At 41.2% G+C, this 25,044-nt stretch overlaps 1 protein-coding gene and 1 long non-coding RNA gene across 6 annotated transcripts in view; one reads left to right on the top strand and one right to left on the bottom strand.

Annotated features, from left to right (window-relative positions):
• The window catches only part of LOC310851363, a 690,313-nt gene that overhangs the window by 368,217 nt on the left and 297,052 nt on the right, over nt 1-25,044 (top strand). The window lies entirely within an intron of this gene.
• GAS2 (growth arrest specific 2) overlaps nt 783-25,044 on the bottom strand; it is a 116,359-nt gene continuing 92,097 nt past the window's right edge. For all 5 annotated transcript variants that reach the window (XM_083752426.1, XM_083752423.1, XM_083752427.1 and 2 more), the window contains one exon: nt 783-3,175. In XM_083752426.1, coding sequence (XP_083608552.1) covers nt 2,957-3,175 — 219 coding nt within the window. In that variant the 3' untranslated portion in view covers nt 783-2,956. The remainder of the gene's footprint in view (nt 3,176-25,044) is intronic.

Here is a 25,044-nt window from a genome sequence, read left to right as displayed (position 1 = left end):
CAGAGGCAAAGTGTCTGCCTCTTCTTGTTTGTGTGCAACCCAACAAGATGATTGAGGGGTCTCACACACCCCAAAACAGGTTACTAGTAATTTGAGAGCAGATAGCCTCTATCCAGAAGCTTTTTGCAGGTGAGGATCTTGCTCCCACTGTCCTGAAAACTTGAGTGCATAGTAGAAAGAAAGCAATGCACAAGCTGTAGACAAACCATGTCCTTTCCATATTTTTTTGGAATGAGCTAATTCCACCAAAATCTAAGGGATTTAGAAGTAATGTATAAAAATATCTTAGGTTCTTGTCAAATGTGTAATTTGATATCAAAAAGATATTGGTTGAGTCCTTGATGCAATGCCCCTGGAGCGTTACCAGGCATCTGATGACACTACATAGGAGCAGAGGTTACACACATTCTTGTCTTCTGAGGTCTGATGCCTTCTACTGGAATTTTCCATTTTGTGTGCACAAAGCATTGAAAAGATCAAGGCAATGCCAGCCTACATGGAACACCCAAGTTGTGTAGGCTTCTTATTTGGATTGAGACATAAATGGTCAAAAGATCCATTCCGTCAGCAGCTCACGGAAAGTGACTGTTCTTATAGCTACAGATTAGGATTACTTATAGGTAAACCTATACTGTAAACTGCCTCATGAGCCCTGGTATATAAAATAAATAGGCAATGCTCATGGAAAGTGTTTAGCCCCCAAAACACTCCAAAATCTGAGTAGGTTTAGGTCAGTCTCTACTTGCTTGTGAGAGCAATACGTTGCAATGAACCACTGAGACTTTGTTTTTTTAAAAGTATCTGTTTATTTCTAATGCACCATGTGATTTCAGCTCAAATTTATACAGTCATCATTCAAATAATCCTCGAACAATGATTTTTCTAGGAAAGGCACAAAAGTTGTCAAGTATAGACAAAAGAAAATTAGCAAAACCAATAAACCAAAACCTTAGCATTCCTATATATCACGGAGATGTGTAACATAACCACTCCCCAACATTTATCTACAGAGAATGCATGTAGTATTTTCATATTTTATTCAATATGCTCAAAAACATAACTAAATCCAGCGGCAGAGAATATCCCACCATCACACAGTGAGACAGTGGTCTATAACTGCCTATACATTTCTATAACCACCTAAAGCTATACTGTTACCTTTCAAGCACAACAGCCAGGAAGAGCTAATCTAAAGGCAAATACCAGGCACCCAAACAGCAGATACATGAGAGTACTACTGGTGATTGCATTCGCATGTCAAGTTTGAAAGTTTCAGAACAGGGAGTAGGAAGCTGTGCACCTTCATATGTTGGGTTTTCGATTCCCACTAGGCCTAGCTAGTGGTCGAGGATGATGGGAGTTGTAGTCCAATGACACCAGGGGGGCTACAGGCTTCCTATCCTTGGGGAAGAATGACTGTCAGGAATCATTCCTATGTCAAAAAGATATACAGATGTTCTTTAGTACTTACTATGAAAAACAAATCTGAATGGACTTACACTTTTAGCTGTAACTTAAAGCTATGAAACAAGCTCGTGAGTCTTACCATTCCAAAATGTTGGCCAATCTGAAGCTCTTTAGCTCTTTATACTAAGGGCATGTAGTCCTCTAGATATTGTTGGATTCCAACTTTCATCGGTCCCAGCCAGCATGGCCAAGGGTCAAGGATGATGGGAGTTTTAGTCCCAATAACATTTGGAGGATACAGGCTCCCCATCCCTGTTATAATTCCAAGGCACTCTTCTCTATCATTGTCAAGGCCAGCTTTAGCCTTTCTGTTGTCCAGATGTAAATATGGTTACTGTCTTTCGATTCACCTAATGCATACCTCTGATGCAGTCACTTGAGATAGCTTGCTTTGCAACAGCATCACTGGTTTAGAGAGTAAAGGGTGAGGGGAATGGGGAATCCCAGGTGGCATTTGACTTGTAGTCTAACAGCGCATTGCCATCCCGTCAATATCTGGTGTTATATGCAACTTAGGAACCAAAAGCATACATGAACCATATTGAAACATCTTAAAACAGATTATAGCAGGGGAGGAGAAAAATACTCTTAATGCTGCTTTCAATGGCACACATGCATGCATTCTATGGAGGCTGCTCTTTTGTTTTCAAACCTATACATGCTTGCTGCTTGTTTCTTTCACCAGTTAGGAAAGGCCGTATATTAAGACAATATACAGGCATTTCCCACCAGTTATCTACCTTCTTATGCAGTAAACACACTGGCACAGCAGCTGCTGAAAGGCCTAGAGCTATGTGATGCAAGTATGGCATTCTCTTGCCTGTAAGAGTATCCCATTCATTGCAGGGAGTGTGGGGGTTGATGAAGTGCACAGAAGAATGCATTAAAAAAAAATCAGGTCTCATCTATGAATGAGGCAGCCTGTAAACAGAGGAGTTCACAGTGTGTGTCAGAACAGGGAAAGCTGCCTTATATCTATCTGGCTCAGCAGTGTCTACTCTGACTGGCAATATATCTCCAAGGTCTCAGACAGAGGTTTTTCTCATCTGCTACCCAGCTTTTTTCTTTTTTTGTAACTGGAGGTGAACCTGGAGCTTTTTGGATACCAATAATGAAGTTAACCACAGAGCTCTGAATTAGGGCAAATAATTGAGAATCATAGATGTTTTTCGTACAAATATATCACATTTTGTTACTTTAATGTGACTCATAAGTCATTCTAAGAATACATTCATAGAGTAATAATTTGGCTAAAAATATATGTCTGTTTTTTAAAAATCAGATTGTAGTAATTAACCTATCGAGGGTAACTTGCTATAAAAAGGAACAGCACTAGAAATAAATAGTTCTACAGTTCAACAACCCACAAAATGGGTTGCCATTTCCAGTCTGCATGTAATTTTCAGGAGTCCTTTTAAAGCACCAACTAATGAAACTACATTTGAGAAGATAGCATGGGCCTACATATACAGAGTCCCGAATGAACATTTCACTTAATCTCCTTTTTGGTTTTGTAATGGGCAGAAACAACCAAGTAGCTGTCTGGGTTCATATCCTTGATGGTCGGAGACTTGTTCTGGATCGGAGATGTTTTCCCATCCACTCGGGAAATCTGCAGCATTCGGCACGGGTCGTGTTTCAGCAAATACCCGGCAAACGTCTCCCAGCCGCCTCCTACGCGAACCATCACATGCTTGTTGTGTAGCATCTGAATTTGCAAAAGAAAAGAGGGAGAGGGGGAAAATAACTCCTGAAATGTTTGCGAGGGACAAGTTTTTTCCTGAAAACACTCAAAGTCCAGTTCACTGTAATCCTCTTGAAATCACTGGGAGTAACGGCTCAGTCCTAAACACTTTCAATGCTATTGCAGAAACTGCAGGGGAGGCAATCAAAGCTTTGCCACAGTATACATCTGCTCATGGGTGCAACGCAAGGTTGCATTTGGGCCCCGCTGTTGTTTAATGTCTCCCTAAATGATATAGTTTAGAGCTTTCCTGTCCTCTTCCCTGCCTGCCAAAACTGGTAATGAACAAAAATTTATACTGCTGCTTTATTTAGACAATATGGCTCTTATTTCATTATCCCAAGTAGGTACAAGATTACTTTCCAAATTCAGAGCATATTGCAAGCAGGATAGCTCGTATATTAATTACAGTAAGACCAAAGTGGTGCTGGTTGCCCAAAGGTATAAGTGCCATGAATGGGTCCTGGATAGTCGTTTCATTAAACATTGTCACTCATTCAACTACTCAGGGCATCGTGGGTTTTTTGTGTGTGAAAAATACTCCCTGGCCCACTCATTTTAAGGCAATTTAAATTTCATCTGCCTCTTTATTGAGAGCTAGAAAGGCATATTACTGTAGTAATGGTCATTGTTTCTTAAAACATATTTTTTTATAAAAAAGAAATTTGATGAAACCGTATCTTGCTTCTTACATTGTACAGCTATTCACGTTACTTATAGTAGGGGTGAACTGGATATAATCCAAAATAAATATCCATGTGTGCTACTTAAAGAGTCGCACAGAGTACACATGATGCATTACTTGGAATTGACGTAGGTCTCCCTTCTCTAGAAGCATACATTCATAATTCTATACCAAAAAAAACCCCTCTTGCTAATACCACACTAACATTTAGCAAAACTGTGTTTTTAGACCTGCAAAGTAGGGAATTCTGGGCATCATGCTGTAACAGTATGGTATTGTATTTCCCCATTTCCCCTATAATACCATCTCCAGGGGCGTAGCTAGCTGCTCCAGCACCCGGAGCAGCTCCAAACCGTGTTGACTTCTAAGAGCATTTTTTAATCTAAATGGTCTGAGAAACCTTACCATTTTTAATTTGGATAAATTGTATTCCCGAAAATGTATATGAAACTAATTCTTAGAATGTCTCATTTTTTACATTAAAAAAATAATAATTCAACCCTGTTCTTCCTCCTAAAGGAGCCCACAAATTAGAATGGCCCTTGGCTACAAATAATAAATATCTGACTGACACTGAGCAGGAAACCCCTGCCAATCTAGGCACTTTTATATGTAGTTTACCCTTCACAGAGTTAACAGTTCTCAGCAACCCTTAACAAACTACCATGCCCAGAATTCTTTGAGTGAAAAAAATGTGCATTGGAAGAACAGTATGTACGCAGCCTATGTTTTGGGTTGGGTATAATGATGGCATCTCAAAAAGTGTATCATTTACCACTGCAAACATACCAGGTTGAATGGAAGGTGAAAAGGAATCTCTCTGTCTGTCTCTCCCCTTGCTTGCTTTCTTCACCACAATTGAATTCCTTTTATAACTACTATCAGAGATTGCTCCAGCACAGGTGGATGTGACAGAAGAGCTCAGTATGGTCCCTTGACAGTGTTAGAACTGAACTCAAAGATTGTTATCGTATCAAATAGGATATTTTAAAAATCCAGATTGGGAGAGAAGATAAATTACAAAGCTCTCCAGAATTCCCTATGGTGAACTGCAGGCACCTCATGCGGCAGAACTGATACCTGGCTTTGCCCAGAGACCAAAGGAAGAAAGAATGAGCAAAACATTAAGGTACATTAAGGGGCCCCAGGAAAGCAAAATCACATTCATAAATAGTCCAGAATTGGCAGAGTATGTGAAGGATAACACATATCAGGAGGGAGCAGATAGGAATCAACGCCTTCCCTGGAAACTAGTGCATATGAGCCTTCCTAGGAAGGCTTGGGAAATCATTGTCAACATAAGAAAAGTTTTCAGTTATAATTATTCCACCATTTTCTCTTGACAGACAACTCTCAACAATAGAATGGGCATCTCCTCTGGCTGTCGGTCAAATTATCATACCATACATTTTAGTCCCACTTTCAGGAAAGAAGTTATGAGGTGTTTCGGCTGGGCAATGAAAACGAAAAATCATGTTGGTAATATTACTCTTTTGTAAACCTATTTGCAACAGTGGAGTAATTGCTAGTTCTGTTGCTCTGGGTCCAGAACTAGGCAATTTGATGAAACAATAATAAAAGAAATTGTATGCTGTACTTCTCTCGTTTGAAAACAATCCCTCCACACTTTCCCCTGAAATATTCCCACAACAAGCCTGACTAATGTGCCTTTAGGAATACTAGTGCTGATCGCTACACAGACTCTCCTAGAGGAGAAGTTAAAAAGTCAGAGGGGAGAGAAGAATCAAGCAAACTGACAACATAGCCATTGTGTTTCATTGTGGAATAAATTCCAGACATGCCCACAGCCAATGCTGCCACCATAAGTGCACTAAAACCAAAGCAGGAAAATGCTTAATCACAATGATTCCAGGAGACATTTATGAATCACATAAATCTTTACTATTGGGAGGCTGCCACAAGAGGGCTCTTCTCTCACAAGACCTGCCATTGAATTTGTATAGAGAAACCAGGAGTGTTATTACAATGGAGGTGGCAATATGTGAGGAGGGGGATTAATAATGTGACACTGTTTTACGGTGCTTGCATCAGCTGAGGCGGCAGTGTAACATCACAGGGCTGTAGGAACTGCTGAGTGGCCCTCATAGCTTGGGAAAGCAAAGGGATACTGGGCAGCTTTGCACATGACACAAAAGCGTGGAAAGAGAGAATAGATTTTTAGATTATTTAGTCTAACCTACTGCTCACTACAGGAAGCTTGCAGCTACAGCCTGAGTCATCTACTCTCCAGGTAAATACCTCCAGTGACAGAAAGTCTCCTACCCTGAGACTTTCTTTCCTCCCTTCAAATGGCAATAATGCAATAATGGCATGAGCAATGTAAACCGGTAACAGCATTGATAGGAGGACAATTCATTGGGGAGCTCACTTTCAGCTGCTTTTGCACAGATAATGGAAGCAACAGTGCTTCTTAGAAATAAGTATCTCACTGCATCTAACCACAACAGAAGTACAGCCACTTTTAAGTGGAAATCAGCCTAAGCCAGATATCAACACCCGAGAAAGCTGGTGATTGTGATAGCGAAGGTTTTTCTTAGATCACCCGAAATGTTGGGATGCCCCACGTGACAAGGAAACCAATGCCATGATACGGATTCTGACAAAAATCTACATCACAGAACATCCTAACTATGACATACATCACAACACAGGGCAAAAGGTTGAACATACTATCATGGTGAAAGGCTGTTTGTGGGTGCTTAGTAGGAGAGTCACATCAGTATTCTGCATAAAGGTAAAGGTAAAGGGACTCCTGACCATTAGGTCCAGTCACAGACGACTCTGGGGTTGCGGCGCCCATCTTGTTTTACAGGCCCAGGGAGCCAGTGTACAGCTTCCAGGTCATGTGGTCAGCATGACTAAGCCGCTTCTGGTGAACCAGAGCAGCGCATGGAAACACCGTTTACCTTCCTGCCGGAGCGGTACCTATTTATCTACTCGCACTTTGACGCGCTTTCGTTGGCAGGAGCAGGGACCGAGCAACAGGAGCTCACCCCGTTGCGGGGATTTGAACCGCCAACCATCTGATCGGCAAGCCCTAGACTCTATGGTTTAACCCACAGCGCCACCTGCATCCCAGTATTCTGCATCAAACACATCAATGGCACTCAGCCTGACATACCCTTTTGTTATCCTTTTTATTTAAAATAAAATGCTTTAATGTTTAATGAAAGAAACAAAGTTTAGGAGAGGCAAACATGAAGTCACATTTATAAAACTACAACAGTTGCAACTGCAGCCAAAGGGGTTTACGCAAGCTAAGGAGGTGGGGGATTGCAGCCAGAGGGTTTTGCAAAGCATTTTTAACACAAAGATGGATAGCATTTGTTTTGCTGGCTTCTTCTCTGCCTTTAATCTTCAGTCAGGAGAATAATAGATTAATAAAAACAGAATAATAAAATAAATTGGAATAATAAAAGCAATAATTAAGCATGGCTGCAAACACAAGATGCAGAAGATGCCTTGACTTCAAAGAAACCTCATAGCCTGAAGGAAATGCCATTTCTCTCCTGCCAAGTTAGCACTGAATGAAAGATTCATAAGCTCTGGGGTAGATCAATCAATGCAAACCTTTAGAGGTCACCCTTCTACCCAGGGAACAAATGCTTGGACTTTTGAAATGTGATACAGCTATGCGTTGAAGGCATTCCCACCCCCTGCTTGGCCCAGTCATGTCACAAATTTCAGCTACACAAGCAGATCTGAATGATTCTGAGATTCTGACACTTATTTGTCAAGTGTGTCAGCTTTAGTTTGGATATTCAGGAATTCTTGGCCTGCGGCAAGCTTTTACCATTTCAGACACGAAAGCTCCTTAGCAGATTTTCGGTTGTAGGGGAAATGGAAATATTTATGTTGTTCTTGAAAGCCCCTCCCCACCCTGCTATTCACACACTGGATTAGAAAGCTAACTTGAACAGTGCCAGTAGAAAACCCATTGCATGACCTCAGTTTTATTCTTTAGAAGCATTTGCACCAGGGTCACTAAAATGTGTCCTCCTCTCTTTCTTCCAGAGAGAAAGTCCTTTTGCTTTGCCAGGTGTGTCTTCTCCTCCCCCTGAGCACAGACCTGGGGGAACCACAGAGAGGACATGGGGAGAGAAGGAGAGCGAAGTCCCATTGCACTAGAAGGAGTTCTTGTGCAGGGCTTCCACTAGCAGGTAGTTGAATTCAGTCCCATATGTCCAGATTGGCTTGCTGAAATAAATGTGCATTTAGCAGGCATCTAAAGCATCATCATTATTATAAAAATAATAATCCCATGGGTGGTAGTATGGATCCATCCCAATGCTAGAAAAAAAGAAGCCAAAGTCTTCACATCACTTAATCAATACATTTATATGGCACCCCCGCCAGCAGCAGCTGGAGAGGAACCGTAGCCAGACCAACTCCAAAGCAGGCAAAACTTTTGCTATCACCTGTCTGCTCTGCTCTGCTACTGCTCCCCTGTGAAGAGGGAGCAGAGATGTCACTTCATCGGGGGGGGGGGCACAGGACCTACCCACAGCTGATTAGAAACAGCTGGTTAAAGAGGAAAAATAGTTGTTTATCTGCGAATTAGTGGGTGGGAATATTCTTTGTTTATTATTTGAGTATACTTAATGTTGTTGTTATTTATATGTTCATTCTAAGATGTACTGTCCACAAGTATAAGATAGGCCACAAGAGTGAAATCACATTGCTAATTAATACTGTCATATTAATTTGCTTATTAGTCTGCTCCAGGTCCAGTTTTTGGCCCATTTTTTCCAAATAGTAAATTACTGTTTTCAATAATGGAATCTTCATTTATGAATGAGTCAGATTCCAACACCAGGAGCTTAAAAGAAATTGGATCTAGAATTTGGAACACCTTTGACTCCTGGGAATACTATAATGTGTGTTTTCAAACACCTACTTATATTTTCCATTTGCAAGTTACCATTGCAGGCTATTCATCCATTAAGTGAGACATTCTTCCCCTTCTCCCCACAGCTTTTCAATGGCTACACAGAGACTGTTTGCCTTCTTTATGGGTCAGTACACTTTCTTTCTGTGCTGTTTTATATGTAACAATATTCTGAGATGGCACTGTACCAACATAAGGCTGCTGACGACTAAGGAAATGTGCTTTTTGCTGAATGCTGAAGAATATAACAGGTGTTCAACAGATTAGCTGGAAGGCAGAATACTAGAAACAGTAGACAAATGCAATATAATGATGGCAGAACATTTGAAAAATAACTTACACATTTTATCCTTTCAATGTTAGCTGCATTTCACACAATGCCTCTGTATCCTTACCTGTTTTCACCTTGCGGAGAAAAGTCGGTGGTGTGCTTTTTAACAGTGGATGATCCATGGACAGAGCCCACTAAATGCTGCTAAATGCTAACACTGTGCTTCTCCATAAGGTACAATATCAGTTTTTATAACAAATAAATCATAGTGTAGCATACAGGCTGAGTTACACACAAAGCAGTTCCTGATTTAGATCACAAACTCGCTTAGGCAAATGTCAACCTGTCCATTGGCAGTATGATGGTGGCAGGATGTGGGTGGCGCTGTGGTCTAAACCACCAAGACTCTTGGGCTTGCTGATCAGGTCGTCAGCCGTTCAAATCTGTGCAATGGGATGAGCTCCCATTGCTCTGTCCCTGCTCTTGCCAACCTAGCAGTTTGATAGCACACTAGTGCAAGTAGACAATAAGCATCGCTGTGGTGGGAAGGTAAACAGTGTTTCTGTGCGCTCTGGTTTCCATCACGGTGTGCCGTTGCGCCAGAAGCGGTTTAGTCATGCTGGCCACATGAAAGGAAAGCTGTCTGTGGACAAACGCTGGCTCCCTCGACCTGAAAGCAAGATGAGCACCGCAACGCCATAGTCATCTTTGACTGGTCTTAACCATCCTTTATCTTTTTTAATGATGGTGGTACTGATGTTGCTGCTGTTCTTCACCGTCATCATCCTGATCTACCATCCAGGGTTGCAGTAAGGCTTGGAAAAGGGACAGTATGGGAATAACCCTAAACATTCTCAGTTGCTGTATACAGAGATTCTCTGAGAGACCAATTTCTTAAGCATTCGTCCTGTTTTGCTTGCACAAAGCTTACACAGAGCTTTGTTTCTACCCAGTCTTTATTGGACACTTGTGCTTCTTTCTTTTTTTGCGAGATGGTTATTATATGACAACCAGAATTCATCTTGATTTGCTTATGGGGTATTTTACATTAGTTGTTCATTCATCCCACACTTTTCAATGCATTTGCTCCTAACCACAAATAGTCCAGTGTGGTGGTTGTTGTTCTTTAAGTGGATGTGCTGTGCTAGGGTGTCAGAGTACTTTCACCCATTTTAATTGTGCAAACCTGAAGATCTGATATGTGTCAAATCCTGACAGTCTGGAGATGCCCTGTGTCATTTAGCTTTGAGGCTTTTCCAGAGCTTGAAAAGACAAGCTCAGGGATTGCGTGGCCCCATGTTCATTAGAGCTTCCCTGAGCTTCCCTGTTGTTAAATGGAGCCTTGTGATGAAGAATTATAGTAATGTAATATTATAGAAAGCAGACATTTGCTTGCCAGATTTAAAGCTCTTACAGACTGTGGGTGTGGCATGCTGACAGGCAGCATTATAAAGCCATTCGACAATGGGACGATAAACTGTTCTGCTTTCTGTCAACACATTGCCAAAGAATAGATAAATGATGACAAGCTACAATGCAAACCCACTTCCTTTTTAAACAAAATTTGCAGAATGGAGCTTTGCCAAGTCATTCAATCTTTCATATTCCTGGAAAGCAAAGCATATATTTCTAGAACTATTGTGTGGAGACCATTTTTAACTTAACCTGACGGAGGAATAGCTTGCATAGATGATGGCTACCACTGGATGGCAGACATGCTCTGTGCACAAAGTACAGACGCTGGATGCAATCTGACAATTTCATACCAGCAGGTAAGGTGAGAGACAGTATGTTAATTTCAGCCCAGTTTTGCCTACAAAGCATGTCCTTCCTGTGCTGAATACTATAGGAAGACAGCATTCTGTGGAGCTGGGAAAACCAGAGGTTCTAGTTGCCCAAGCTTCAAAACATGATATTCCTCATTGTACTCAAAGGAGAAACCATAATAGTGCCAAAGTGCCTTTTTATCTTCCTGTGGCACATCTTTCAACAGTGTCAGATAGGTGGAAATGTTGCAAAAGAACCCCTTGAGAATATCCTCCTCCAAACCCCCAGGATCAGCTGCTGGGGTAGCCTGTCTACATACCTTTCTAAGATGTATGATTGGTGCTGGAGGATAAGGCATTGCTCATGTTTAATGATGTCTAAGGAAGTCCCGGGGCTTAGTTCTGGGTAAATGAATAAAGCATTGCAGCCTAAGAGATCTCATGGACTGTTATTTTATTCTGTAAATATAGACTGCAGTTTTAACCTTTTTAGTCACTTACAGTCCAATTCTATGCATGGTTACTCAGTTGAAACATTGATTTCAGTGGGGCCTACTCCACTGAATATTATAGAACTGCAGTATAGAGGGGTCAAAAAAATAAGGCAATGTGTATTAAATAAACACACAATACAGACCAGCCCTCATTATGCATACATCTCTAGAGAAAGTAGGGTGAGGAGAAGCTTTTGAGTCTATTGAATCCTCCCCACAAAATGACCCGCGGCTGGTTATGTCGTCTTCTGCCAGGTGTGCTATAACACACCTGACCGATGCACCTGACCAATCTGACCATGTAGCCCTTCTGTACTTTACATATGCGTATTGAGTTACCCATTCTCCTCCAGGATATGGAAAACCTGATTGCCATTTGTTCCAGTTCAGTGGGAAACCATGGGGTTTCCTAAGGGAAAGTGGAGGTGTGGGTGAGCCCTTCCATCATGTGTGGCTCTGCACTTGTGGAAGTGGTTGGCTCATGTCTTAATTTTCATTTGTTTATGGGCACAAGCCAACCATCTCAACCACTCTGGTCTGAATAGTGCACAAGATCAGTTTGCTATGTGCCCACCTGGAATGACCAAATAGTATTCTTTAACAACACACACACACACACAGAGAGAGAGAGAGAGAGAGAGAGAGAGAGAGAGATGACATTCCCAGTTTCTCATTCTCCATCCTGTCTACATACTGTTAATCAGGGCTTTTTTCAGTTGGAACTCACCAGAACTGTGTTCCGGCACCTATAGGGTGCATTTGGGCACCTCTGTAGTATTGGGGTCTCAATAACTTTGGTTGTTTGATGCTCCTCCTCAAAAAAGGTCCACAAGCTCTGGCACCTCTTTTTCCAGAAAAAAAGCCCTGCTGTATATATGCCATACATTTCAGAACCATTTTGTCTGGTACAGAAATTTAATAAATAACAACAGGTCCACACTGTCTTTTTGTCCTGAACCCTTTCTCCCTTCATTAATCTCCCCTTGCTTTGCCCTGTCCCTTTCATACTACAATGGTAGCTCAGGTTACAAACACCTTGGGTTACAAAGACTTTGGGTTACAGACTCCGCTAACCCGAAGTAGTACCTCGGGTTGAGAACTTTACCTCAGGATGAGAACAGAAATCACATGGCGGCAGCAGCAGGAGGCCCCATTAGCTAAAGTGGTACCTCAGGTTAACAATGGTTTCAGGTTAAGAACGGACCTCCGGAATGAATTAAGTTCATAACCCAAGGTACCACTGTATCCTCTTAAGCTTCTTAAGCTAACTAGGATATAAGAGAAGGGGTGTGGAGGGGAGGGAGTGGAGGGGAGAAACTCCCAAATTCCATTTAATAGAATGCTCAGGTTCCTGCAGCATGCCTTCATAAAGAACACCATTTTCATACCAGACTACATGGAAATCAATATATCCTTGCAATATTGCTCTATTTCCCCCCTCTTTTAGAGATCTGCATATATGCAATGTACTCCTGGGTTCACAAATGCAAACACAACGTTTTATTATTATGATTATGAATGGCAGGAAAAAAATACCAGAAAATGGTTTGGATCTTAAACTGCTCTTCCATTCACACATGTGGATCATTTCCACCAATTCCTCTCTCCATTTGCACTGCGGAGGGAAGGGGGAGGAGGGAAAGCTCCATTATGTCAGTGTGAACTCTGCAATTCTCACAGAAGGAAAGTTAGGATTCAAGCCAATACCAATGTTTTCAATGAAATTCTTTGGAAAGGCTAACACATTAAGGGTAACAGTCCAGAGAATGATGGGTTGGATTGATCCAGACCAAGTTGGTTGAACTTAATGGGGGTCACTGAAACCTGAAGTCCTACTGGTTTCAATAGGGACTAAGGGCAACTAACAGATCAAACTGTGCATAGCTAATACCATGTACCTAAATGAGGTCTGGGTTTTTTTTGTTTTGTTTTTTTTTTGTTTTTTTTTTTGTTTTTTTTGCAAAGCAAAGTATGCCACTCTTAAATATATGGTGTGGGAAGATGTTGCAAATCATTTGCACTGCTGCTGTTCCATAGTGTTCATTTCCCAGCTGTTGCTTCAGTTATAACATAGCTCAGGCTGGGAGCTTCTGTAGGAGCTGGAAGTTCAACTCCTTGCTAAGAGAGGTCATGATCCGAGCAGGTACTTCTGTGTGCTTCCCCTTTCTCCCAAGTAGTGCCATGAACAGCTAGACAGGCACTTTGGCAATGGCTGTGAAGTTCCTGCCTGACCATCTTGTCTTCTGTGGTCTTGGGGAAGAAGATTTTAAGGGTGTTGTGTGAGGCACAGCAGACCATGAACCCAAACAGCTCCTGTAGGGCTTTCTAGTCCTGAGACAGGGGTGTCCAGATTCTATGGCTTCTCAGGGTCACTGGCAGTGTTGAAATCTGCTGGAGGGTCCTGCTCCCTTTGTTCCTCATCTGAGGAGACATCAGATGTGAGGTTTGGGCAGAGCTGAACTGTTACACATGGCAGCATTAGTCCCACTCCACCACTGTGGACACGCAACACACTGGGTATTCAAGTTAGAGTCTAGGGTGCTAGCTTGGAAAAGAGATTTTTATGATAAAGGCTTGCAAAACATTGATTTCCTATTTCATATAATAGCAGAAGGGACCTGATGCTTACAGACTTCTGTTTTGAAAAAGCTTTTAATAAACTTCATTTCCAAATACTCCTGATTAAACTTAGGCATAGAGACAGGTACACCTATGGATCTTTAGTTAGTTAAAGGACAGGAGGCATAGGGTGATAATAAACAGAGATGCTATACAGGTAAGGAAGCATGGACCTTTTCAAGCATTGGGGTCCTCTAAGGATTTCTGTTGGGGCTGATGCTTATTCATAAATTATATTTTAAAAATCCATCAAGAAGCATTTGAAAATAAATGAACTGGACTTAGGGGTGAGCAGTAAGGTAGCTAGGTTCACAAACACCACCAAATGATTGGGGCAGTAAAAACCTAAGTAAATGGCGAAGGATTCCAAAAGAACCTCTCCAGACTGAGTAAATGGACAACAAATGCAAATGCAATCCAGTGCAAATGTGAAGTTAAGTACTTTTGGGCAAGCGATCCCAGATTTACATATGCTGTAATGCAATCTGAACTGACTGCAATTCCCCAAAGCAAGTACTACTGGAGTTGGGGTAGATAGCTCAAGCAAAATGTCAACTCAGTTTGCAGTGGCAGTTAAAAGGCAGATTCCAGGTTTAAAAGGTCATTAGGAAAGTGCTTGAAAATAAAATGGCCAGTGTTACAAAGCCATTATGCAAAGCTATGGTATGCCCACATTTGAAACACTGAGCGTGGTTCCACTTCCCCAGTCTAATAAAGTATGTCTGCATATGAATCTGCTTTAGTGCAAGGAGTTAGCCTTCTGTTTAAGGAAAATGAATACCCTATAGATGTGTGTGTCAGCCCCATTGCCATTACAGAACTGGGATACTTTTCAAAGTAATTTCCTAAGCTATGCTAGTAAGAGGAACAAGCTTATGGAAAAACAACAATTCAGTTTCACCAAATACTTCCATTTCAAACTGGCCTGAACACAGTGCAGATGTGTTGTGTATTTCAATTATGTGTTGATTTTATAGTTGTACACAGCTTAGAAGCCATTTTTGGCACATAAGTGGCAAAGGAATAAATAAGTAATATTGTTGCTGTCACTCGGGGTTACACACATAGGAAGACAATGGAGAAGGAGATGTACGGTAATTCAACAATGCAGGTGTACCCTGGAACTCCCTCTCTGAAGCAGCAGCTTCGAAAACAGGAATGACAGATTGAGCTGGCTAGAAATTTTAATTAAACCTGTAAGTGAGAAGTCTGAAGCTAGCTGAGCCTCAGCTGTGAGCCGGTAAAGAAGATGTGCCAGGGAACAGAAAGTCATAATATCCTTGAACTCATTCATTCTGGTCCCCAATAATGACACTGCTTTTAAAGTGGAGGGGGCAGCTTTAAAAATGACAGAATATGCCACATAGAATACAAAGCAATATGTCCTTGGTTGCTTAGCAATGTCAGGATAATGAAAAAAAAGAGAGCCTATCGGGCCTTTGTGCTGCACACTCTTGCCGAGGGTTATATTGTACTTGTCTTTAGTGTTTTTGCTAAATCGCTAAAGCTCCCCACATAAAAAAAGTCCCTGAAAATGTAAAACGTTAATGAGAAAAACACAGCACCACTCTTTCCATTCTTCCAGGAGAAAGGTTTTTTTTTGTTAGGATGCCTATAGCATTTTTAAAAGATTGGTTTGGGAAACTCTTCCAATTGCAAAAGAAAAGCATTAACCATACAGAGATCCATAGGCTACTTAGGCAAATCCCAATGGGGGGAAGGGATCCAGGTTACCAACTGCTACTAAAAGGAGCTTCCTGAGAGTAGTTAAAGGTTAATTAGAAAGCTGTGTGAAGTAGCCGAGTTATGCTGAGGCTCATGAAATTAACAAGGTGGATGAAAAGCTACAGTTCCAGTACCTGAGAAGTATATTCTCCCATTTTCTCATGGCCTTGAAATATCCTTTCGTTCCATGTACAATTTAATATCATGTCTATCACAAATTCACTTTTAGCAGGAAATAGGGTTGCCACCTTTGTCAAGGAAATATCACCCTGCCATAAAAATGCATGCATATTTAAAGTGCTACTTCAAATTGTGTCCTCATATTGTATTTGAAGACAATCACCTCTAACCTAAAATGGGATCCAGTGGCCAGCATTTATGCCACAACCAGTGTTTTGTGTCTAGTTCTCCATTTAGAGGAACACACAGCCAATTTTCCATGTGTGCACTTCAGAGGTCAAAAGAAACATTTTCCATCTTTTGTTCTGTATTTGAATGCAAAATCAGGGTGAACAGAGCATATATGCAATGCAGGAAAATGGGGCACGTTGAACGGAGTTTAGTTAGTCGGTGACCACAAAGATCATAATGGAAGAGAGTTGAACCTTTGCTTCAAATATGTCTGATTTTTGAACGATATGATTAAATTGAAAAACTGAATACAAATCCATGCAGACTGAAGGATTGAATTGCTGCTTAAAAGCGAGCAAGCCTTATACCAGAGATGACAAAAGAGAACAACATGACTTGCCAAAGATACGTCTGGTTTTCCTATATGCCAGATAAGACTTTGCAACTAACTTTTCCCCCATGGTCAGTATGAACTGGGTAAAAGGGGGAAGGATGTAATTATCCTATGTTATGTGGAATTTAGATCTCTGCCTCAGGATGGAGAGGAGATGAGGGGAAGGAGGACCTTATTCTATTTCATCCTTGTGGCACTTGATGAGTAAGCAGGGAGGCACTTAATTCTGAAATCCATCCAGCTAATTAGATTTCTACAGAGGGGTCAATTTTCATGAACAACCTTTTTCTTTACATCAAACCCATGGGTTCCAAGAGAGATATAGCGTATTCCCTACATACCACATTTCCTAACTATGGAGGTACTTGATAGCCTTATAGCTCTGATATTATTATTATTTTTTCTTTGTGATTTGAAGATAAATGATCTGAGTTTAGCATTAGCCATCCAGAGTGCTGCTCCCTGCCAAATGCAACATGGAGACATTTAGGCAGAGCCCCGTTGAAATCCCCTAATGTAAGAAATTTGAGAATGTTGGATGTCTTGACATTCATCAGTTTTATATCTTTCCCTTTACACTAGAAGACTATTTTTTTATATATTAAAAAAAGAAAAGAAAAACCCTTTACAGACTCTGGCTAAGGTCTTGGACTAGAAATATACTCTAAATGCCAAAAAAAGAAAAAAAAAGAAACTCTACTGATTGCTGAAACAGAGTATCCGGGAGCTTTTATCCTCCTATTTCCTTTCAGCATGAACAACTGGATTCTGGTGTAGAATTTGGCCCTGTGACAAGAAGGTGTTTCCTCACAAATAAGTAGTGAGTAGCTTTCTGATGGGGCAGCCTCATAGTCTGTCTCTGTATTACAATGCCTTGTTTGGGCCCTGTAGAGGGGATCAGCATTCACAGACATCAATTTAGATGCATGTAATATCCCAGAGGTCTTGAAGGAGATGCACTCTGGAGCTATGCATACAGAGAGCAAAACTTTCTGCTTTGGAAAAATAGAAGAAAGAGGCAAACTCTCCTTTGTTTGCCTCAAATTAACTTGCAAATTATATGGGGTTTTTTAAAAAAACAAAAACATCAGGGTTTAGATTTTTATTTATTTTTTGAGCCAATCCAACATTCAGAAAAATTAACACCCCATCCATCAAAAATGCCTCCATGTGCCAAAGCAAGAACGATAATCCCACCCAGGGAGTACAGAGCTTTTCCCCCACTCCCAATGACCAGAGCCAGTTCCTCATATCAGCCTCCTAAGCAAAGTGTGGCAAAAGGGTTAAGAATACTGGACTAGGACTCAGGAAACAAGAGTTCTAAACCCCATTCAGCCATGAAGCTCTCAGGATGACCCTGGGCCAACCCCTCAGGGTTGTTGGGAGGGTAAAATGAGATGGGGGAGAACACCTTGAACTCCTTGGATAAAAGGTGGGATATAAATGTAGGAAACAAAATAAATAAATAACTAGTGCAGAAACATATATATGGGGTTTGAAGAGATGCATCTGGGCAAACTTGTACATGGGCGAGAGAGAGGGAACTTAAGTCTACTGTACCCTGCAGGGCGTGGGTTTCTGCAGCGACTTAACTCAGAACACCACTTGAAAGGCGCAAATTAACCAGGAATGTCTTCTCTGGTTTACATGTTAATCCAAGACACAGGAGAATTCAGGAGCTTCTCATAGTTTACCTCTCCTTTGAGCCAAGCATTACTGAATTCTGAAACTTATTTCCAGATCTGAGTCTATTGGCATCTCCAGAAAACATAATCATTACCACTATTCCTTTTTCTAGGTCCTGACATGGTTGAGGAAGGTTAAGAGGCTACAGCAAACAACAAACAAAGCAGGAGTGAAAATAAAGTAGTGTGGCACAGAAATGCTCATCCAATTCTCGGTTTAGTTATTGGGAAAAACATTTGAAGAGACTCCTTTTGCATATGAAAGGTGCATTTATTATGGCAAGCATCTTTGTAGCTAAGATCTAACTTTAACTGTTATATCAAGCATGTCCAACTCCCAAGAGACTGCGATCTACTCACAGTATTAAAAAACTGGCAGTGATCTACCCATTGTCTTTGGAGGATTGACCAGAGTTGTGGAGGTTTTTTTAGGGAGCCAAAGTTGTTCAGCTTTTTTTTATTTATTGAATATGTAGGGGTCCTAAATACAACCAGAATCAACCAGGGACACCCCATGATTGCGTGATTGACCAGTATATCTCAATCGACCTGTTAGACAGGCCTGTGTTATATGAAGTGAAATTTGACTGAATGTATTTTTGCCTATGAAAGCTTACACTGCACAAAATAAATGCTGTTTTTTTTAATGACACAAAAGTAAGCTGAATATGGTGAAGTAGACAGAAGGGTCAGCTGTCCCACTCTCCATATTTGCTGCCTGCCAGTAACCTCACCATAAGATTTTTCTGGGTTCCTCAGGCACCCGAGGTCCAGTGGATGGCAACCTTGCTCACCCGGAACCCATTCTGATGTCTTTTTGGCATATGGGAAAGAGCTTTGCATTTCCCCAGGGTTTTTTGTTTGTTTTGTTTTTTGCTTTTGTTGATCTGTTTTATTTGGATGCTGCCCTAATGATTTTTTTTTTTTTTTTTTGCTTATTTAGAAGTATTTATTACTTCATACTGTTTTAATAGTAAGCCTCCTTGATAATGTGTTTGAAGGGTAGGGTACAATAATAAATAAATGATACCAGACTCATTGCTTATTCTTTAAAAGAATTCACATGACGAGTTTCCTGATGAGACTCTGTAAAGTTTTTAGTGTCCCTTTCTCAGCAAGATACATACTCATTGGAAGGCTATCCAAAATCTACAAAACTATACGATACTAATTTTTTTAAAAAAAAAACACACCTAAATATTAAAGATTTAATATCCTGTGTAAACAGCTTCTTCCACTGCTGAACTATTCATTATGTAGATAGAAATACTTTTTAATATTAGCTGAAATGTACATTCAGTTTAAGATAATTTCTCTGTGTGCTTAGTCACAATTGTTTACTTTTTATCACCTAGCAAATATTTGAGAAACCGCCTTTCCCTTTCCAGATCCACATCTTTTTTCTATCCTTCCTTCAAATGTTGTTTGTTGAGCTATTCTTTTCATGGCCCATATTTTTCAGTCTTATATGTCTCCTTTCAATTCTTTCCATGGTATAGTCATCATAATGTGAGGAAGTCCTAAAATCCCATACAAATGGCACTATGAGATAACGTACATATCCCCTGAACCACACCAAAACTAACATACAACATAGCAGGATGGTCCTGATCCATCTATCATAATAAGGCTATTCCGTTGTGTCTTTTGTAGCACTCATGCAAAGCTGGGCCAGAGAGTCAAGTATGATTCTAGGACTAAATCCCATGGAACCATCTCAGTCTCTTTAAACAGGACATTTGTAAGGATCCATAGGACATCATAGATTGGTTCAACGTAGAAATTATACATATTTTTAGAACGCCAACTGACTTAAAACCATATTCATGGATTCTTGCTTCCACATTAGTTAACATGGAAGTGGGATTGTGCTATGTCATCCCACACTCTAATTTCTTCAGGAACAGTACAACTGTCTACAAAAGCAAAGTCTTCAAGCATTCAGCTGTACACAGGAAAGCTTATGTGTGACTTGGCACCCTGATTGTGCAGGTTTTGTGAGTTCACCTGCATGCATGAAGGCTTCACAGCTACAGATGGTTGTGCTAGTCATGCAAAGGCAAAGGGTTGGTGTTGCTCCACACATCTCCACTCCCAATTCACCAACAAGAACGCCCAAATACCGTACTGGTAATATAAGCCACACTCCCCCCCCCCCCCCAAATTCCGACCATGAAAAGTTAAAGTGCAGATTAAATTCGCGACCTTACAAAAATGGGCTTTTACAATATTGCTGCTGAAACAGACATACGGTAAAACGGAATGTGTGCGAGTGCCTGCAGAATTTTAAGGGAGCAGCTTATATTCAGGTATTCTCTCCCCCCCCCTTTAATCTTAAAGGTGCAGCTTATTTGCGGGTGCTGCTTATATTTGGGGCAATACGGTAAGCCTCTAGATTATTCAAAGATATCTACATCCATCTCCAATAAGGTAAGGTACTGGAATAGTGCTTTACAATAACAATAGGTATACCCACCTACTTGTACACAGGTGAAAAACTTCCTAAAGAATCAGAAATGTATTCTATTTCCATCTGCCTTCAAGATGGGTGAATGGGCTCAGCTGAACATGCAAGTGGTATAAAGGGACTGAATACAGGAGTGTGCTTGTCTGCTCCAGAACCAATAAAAAAGGGTCATAGCATATGTGGACAGTCACCAGAGAGCTATGTGGTCCTTAGAGCCTGCTTTCAGCGAGTCAGAAATTACATTTGTGCCCTGCTTACTGAAGAATGTCACTATTCAGATCTGCAAGTGGGCACTATTCATTAATTCTGAATTTACAAAACCACCACCACCAAAAAAAGAAAGATGACAACGTGTGCTCTAGAGAGAAGCAAGGCGAAGGAACAATGTACACTTTCAGCATTAAATGGGCATGACATCACTTTCTTGGCTTGCTACAATCATATATACCTTGGGGAAGGAGGGAGGAGGGAGGGCAAAGGAAAGTTAAAAACAGGGCTCTTTGTACATGTCTCAAAATGTTATATGACTCTCTTCCTTTCCTCTTAGCAAACCACAGTGAGCAACATGACATAACAAGCAACTGTTTGGTAATACAAACCAAAACAATTAGCTCAAAATAGCCTTGTTTCTGAAAAACAAGAGTAAAATTCAATAAAGGCAAGGCAAAGTTGTCTGGATTCAATCCAAGTTGTGCACAGAACAATAGCTTACAACCAGTATATAATGTTCATCTTCATATATAAATATACTGTATCTGGATTCATCTATATAAATTAATTTTTCATCCCTTCTTTAATTCACTGAGCCAAAGACTGGAAACACATTTAACTGTACGGGGAGGGGGTGGAATCCACACTGATCAAGTCATACCACTCCAAAGAAATGAACCTATTTACAATTGGAAATTTTGACATGCTGATATTGCGATTGTTAATGCTTCTGACACCCAAAGTCACCACTCTTCACAGTAGTAGTTGTAACAGCAGCAGCAGCAGCATGAACAGGCAAATCCAGATTATATAATAAAAGACAGATTAATCAATTAACATGGTGTTGACATGCAAAATGCTTGCTACTGGCAGTACATGAAGAAGAGCCTCAAATGATGACTGTAAAGTCTGGGTCAATTTATATGGGGAGAGGCAGACCTTGAGGAATTGTAGTCTTCAGCCATTTAAGGCTTTATAGGTCAAAACCAGCACTTTGAATTGGGCCTGGAAACTAATTGGCAGCCAGCGGGGTCAGGCAGGATTGGTGTAATATGATCAAACCATCTTGTTCCAGTGAGCAACCTAGCTGCCAAATTCTGTACCAGCTGAAGTTTCCTAACTGTCTTCAGAGGCAGCCCTATGTATAACGCACTGCAGCAATCTAACCCAGAGGTTACCAGAGCATAGACAACAGAAGTTAGGCCATACCTGTCCAGATAGGGGCACAGCTGGGCCACCAGCCAAAGCTGATGGAAGGCACTCTGTGCAACTGAGGCCACCTGAGCCTCAAGTGACAGCAAAGGACCCAGGAGTACCCCCAAGCTTTGTACCTGTTCCTTCAGAGGGCGTGTAACCCACCAATCACGAGCACGCAACCTCCCACTCATGTGATCTAGGGAACCACCCACTAACAATGCCTAGGTCTTATCTGGATTGAGCTTCAGTCTGCTGACTCTCATCCGGTCCATTACTGAAAAAAGACAACAGTCTAGCACATCCATTGCCGCACCTGAAGACATAAAGAAGGAGAGCCGTGTGCCATCGGCACATCACTGACAATGTACTCCAAAACTATGGATGATAAAATTGAGTCCTGAGGAACTCCACATTGAAGACTGAAAAGCATTCCCCAAGCATCACCCTCTGGGAGTGACCATCTTAGTAGAACCAGAACCAATGCAAAGCGGTGCCACCTACCCCAAACTCAAACACATGCTCCAGAAGGATACTATGGTATCAAAAACTGTTGAGAAGTCCAGCAGAATTAACAAGGACATATTTCCCCTGTCATTCTCCCGACAAAGGTAATCACAAAGGGCAACCAGAGCAGTTTCTGTGCCAAAACCAGGCCAAAACCCCAACTGAAATGGACCTGCAAGATTACTATTACTCCTCTGAGGTGCTTCCGGTTTTCACTTCCTAATTTAGCACCACAAACACTATGGAAACCGACATCTGGAATAATGAACTTACCTTGTAAATTTGCCTATCAGGTAAGACATTGGCTGTTGTGGTCATTCACCCTAGCCCAGCCTTCCCTAGCTTTATGTCCTCTAGATGTTTTGAACTACTTTTTTCAGAACTTTTCAGGTCTCAGTGGACCTGGGAAATGCTTGAGTAATTTACAGTAGCATATTATGAAGTCAAAATAAATTTAAAAATTGTCCAGTAGCACCTTGGAGACCAATGAAGTTTGTTCTGGGTATAAGCTTTCGTGTGCATGCACACTTCTTCAGATATCAGAAGCATCTCAGAGAAATAATAGGAATCATGCAGATCCATTTCAGTTGGGGTTTGGGCCTGGTTTTGGCACAAATATCTGAAGAAGTGTGCATGATGGTTGTGATTTATCATGAAACAGTGGGTTTTCCCTTGGAAGGGAGTGGGACAAGAGGGAAACTGCTTGCACCCATGTCTAGAAAACGTGGATCAAGCAGAAAAGCACTTGAACCTGTGCTTTCTAGGCACAGCACAAGTGGAAGTGTGGAATCAGCCCTTAGTGGGTAGTGAATATATGCAAGGTTTGGAGATGTTGGTTGCAGGTGTTCTCTGAGCTGATATTCTAAGGAGAGGAAGCAAAATCAAATACAGTGTAGCTCAAAGCTTTCCAAACTTTTCAAGTTGGTGACACACTTTTTAGACATGCATCATTTCACAACACAGTAATTCAGTTTTACTAGCAATCTGAAGGTTAAAATAACCCTTTCCAACCCCAGGAGGAGTATGGGGAGCGTTTGTGCAACACACTAAGATGTTGCGACACACAGCAGCCGACACAGTAACATGTTGCGACCCACAGTTTGGAAAGCTTTGGTTGTAGCTGATACAGTGACAGAGTGATTGGGGAAATGGAGTAACTGAATTGCTCATGAATACCAACCCTCCTTCCTTGCTGCCTTGGAACAGTCAGGAAAGACCACACATGATTCTGAGATGGCATTCCTGTAGAAATACTTTCAGAGGGTGGTCATGTAATTATGTCCTTTCTAAGTTTCTCTATGCAGCGCCTTCTCGTTTATATGTTCAAATGTTTCTGCTAGAAGCAATCCTATAAATCAAAGATCCCTTAAAGCAACATATTTTGAAAAGGCAATTCCATCTCCTTATGAATGCTCCAGTGTTTTAAACTTCTGATGTATATAATTATAAGTTAGGACATCTCTGCTGAAAAAGAAACCCTAATAAGAAGGAAAGCCAAAGTGCCATAGGCTTTATGATGTCAACATGGCTCAAGAATGCGTTCCACTTTTCTGCAAATGCTCTGCAGCAAAGGTTTTAAAGGGAGATTTTTCTGGTGGTTTAAGAACATTGTGCAAAGCTCTTTTCAAATCCATACATGAAAACATTCACCACCCAAAGTTTAATTATATGTTTCATGTTTGTAGCACATAATTCTACAACCGTTGCAATAAGGCTTACACAAATCAAATATTGATCTGCTTAGAAAGCCAAAAGGCATTTCCCAAACAACAAGGAACATTATAGCCAAATCAGTTTTTACTCCAATGATTTCTTTTGTCAGAGTGAGCAAAACCAGGCTTCAATATTTCATCCAATAAGGATTGGGGGGGGGGGGGGAGACACTGACTATGTCAGCCTTTCTCAACCTGTGGGTCCCCAGATGTTGTTGAACTACAACTCCCAGCACATCTAGCTAGCAAGGCCATAGCTCAGGGATGATGGGAGTTGTAGTCCAACAACATCTGGGGATCTACAGGTTGAGAACCACTGGACTATGTAGTTAAATCCTACAATTACATCCCTAAAGATGCCCATTTATGGAGGCAGCAGGTTTAAACCCCTTTGATCAGGGAATGTGTAAATGGCAGATTGTGGTCCACTGGTGGACTACTGGACAGTTTCTAGTGGAGTACCTAATAAGTGTTAGCTATTGTTTTTTTACAAATACAGTCGTATCTCGAAAGTTGAACGGAATCCGTTCCGGAAGTCCTTTAGACTTCCAAAATGTTTGGAAACCAAGGAACGGCTTCCGATTGGCTGCTGGAAGCTCCTGCAGTCAATCGGAAGCCACAGAAATCATATCGGACGTTCAGGAACACTCACATCGGGGTTTGCAGCAAAAAAAAAAGTTCAACTCGCAAGGCATTTGGGGTACAGTGGTACCTTGGGTTACATACGCTTCAGGTTACAGATGCTTCAGGTTACAGACTTCGCTAACCCAGAAATAGTACCTCGGGTTAAGAACTTTGCTTCAGGATGAGAACAGAAATTGTGCTCCGGCAGCGGGAGGCCCCA

This window comes from Podarcis gaigeae (assembly GCF_964106915.1).
Source record: "Podarcis gaigeae genome assembly, chromosome: 1".
NCBI classification, from domain to species: domain Eukaryota; kingdom Metazoa; phylum Chordata; class Lepidosauria; order Squamata; family Lacertidae; genus Podarcis; species Podarcis gaigeae.
The sequence above is the reverse complement of the archived record's forward strand: the minus strand, read 5'-3'. Positions and strand labels throughout refer to the sequence as shown.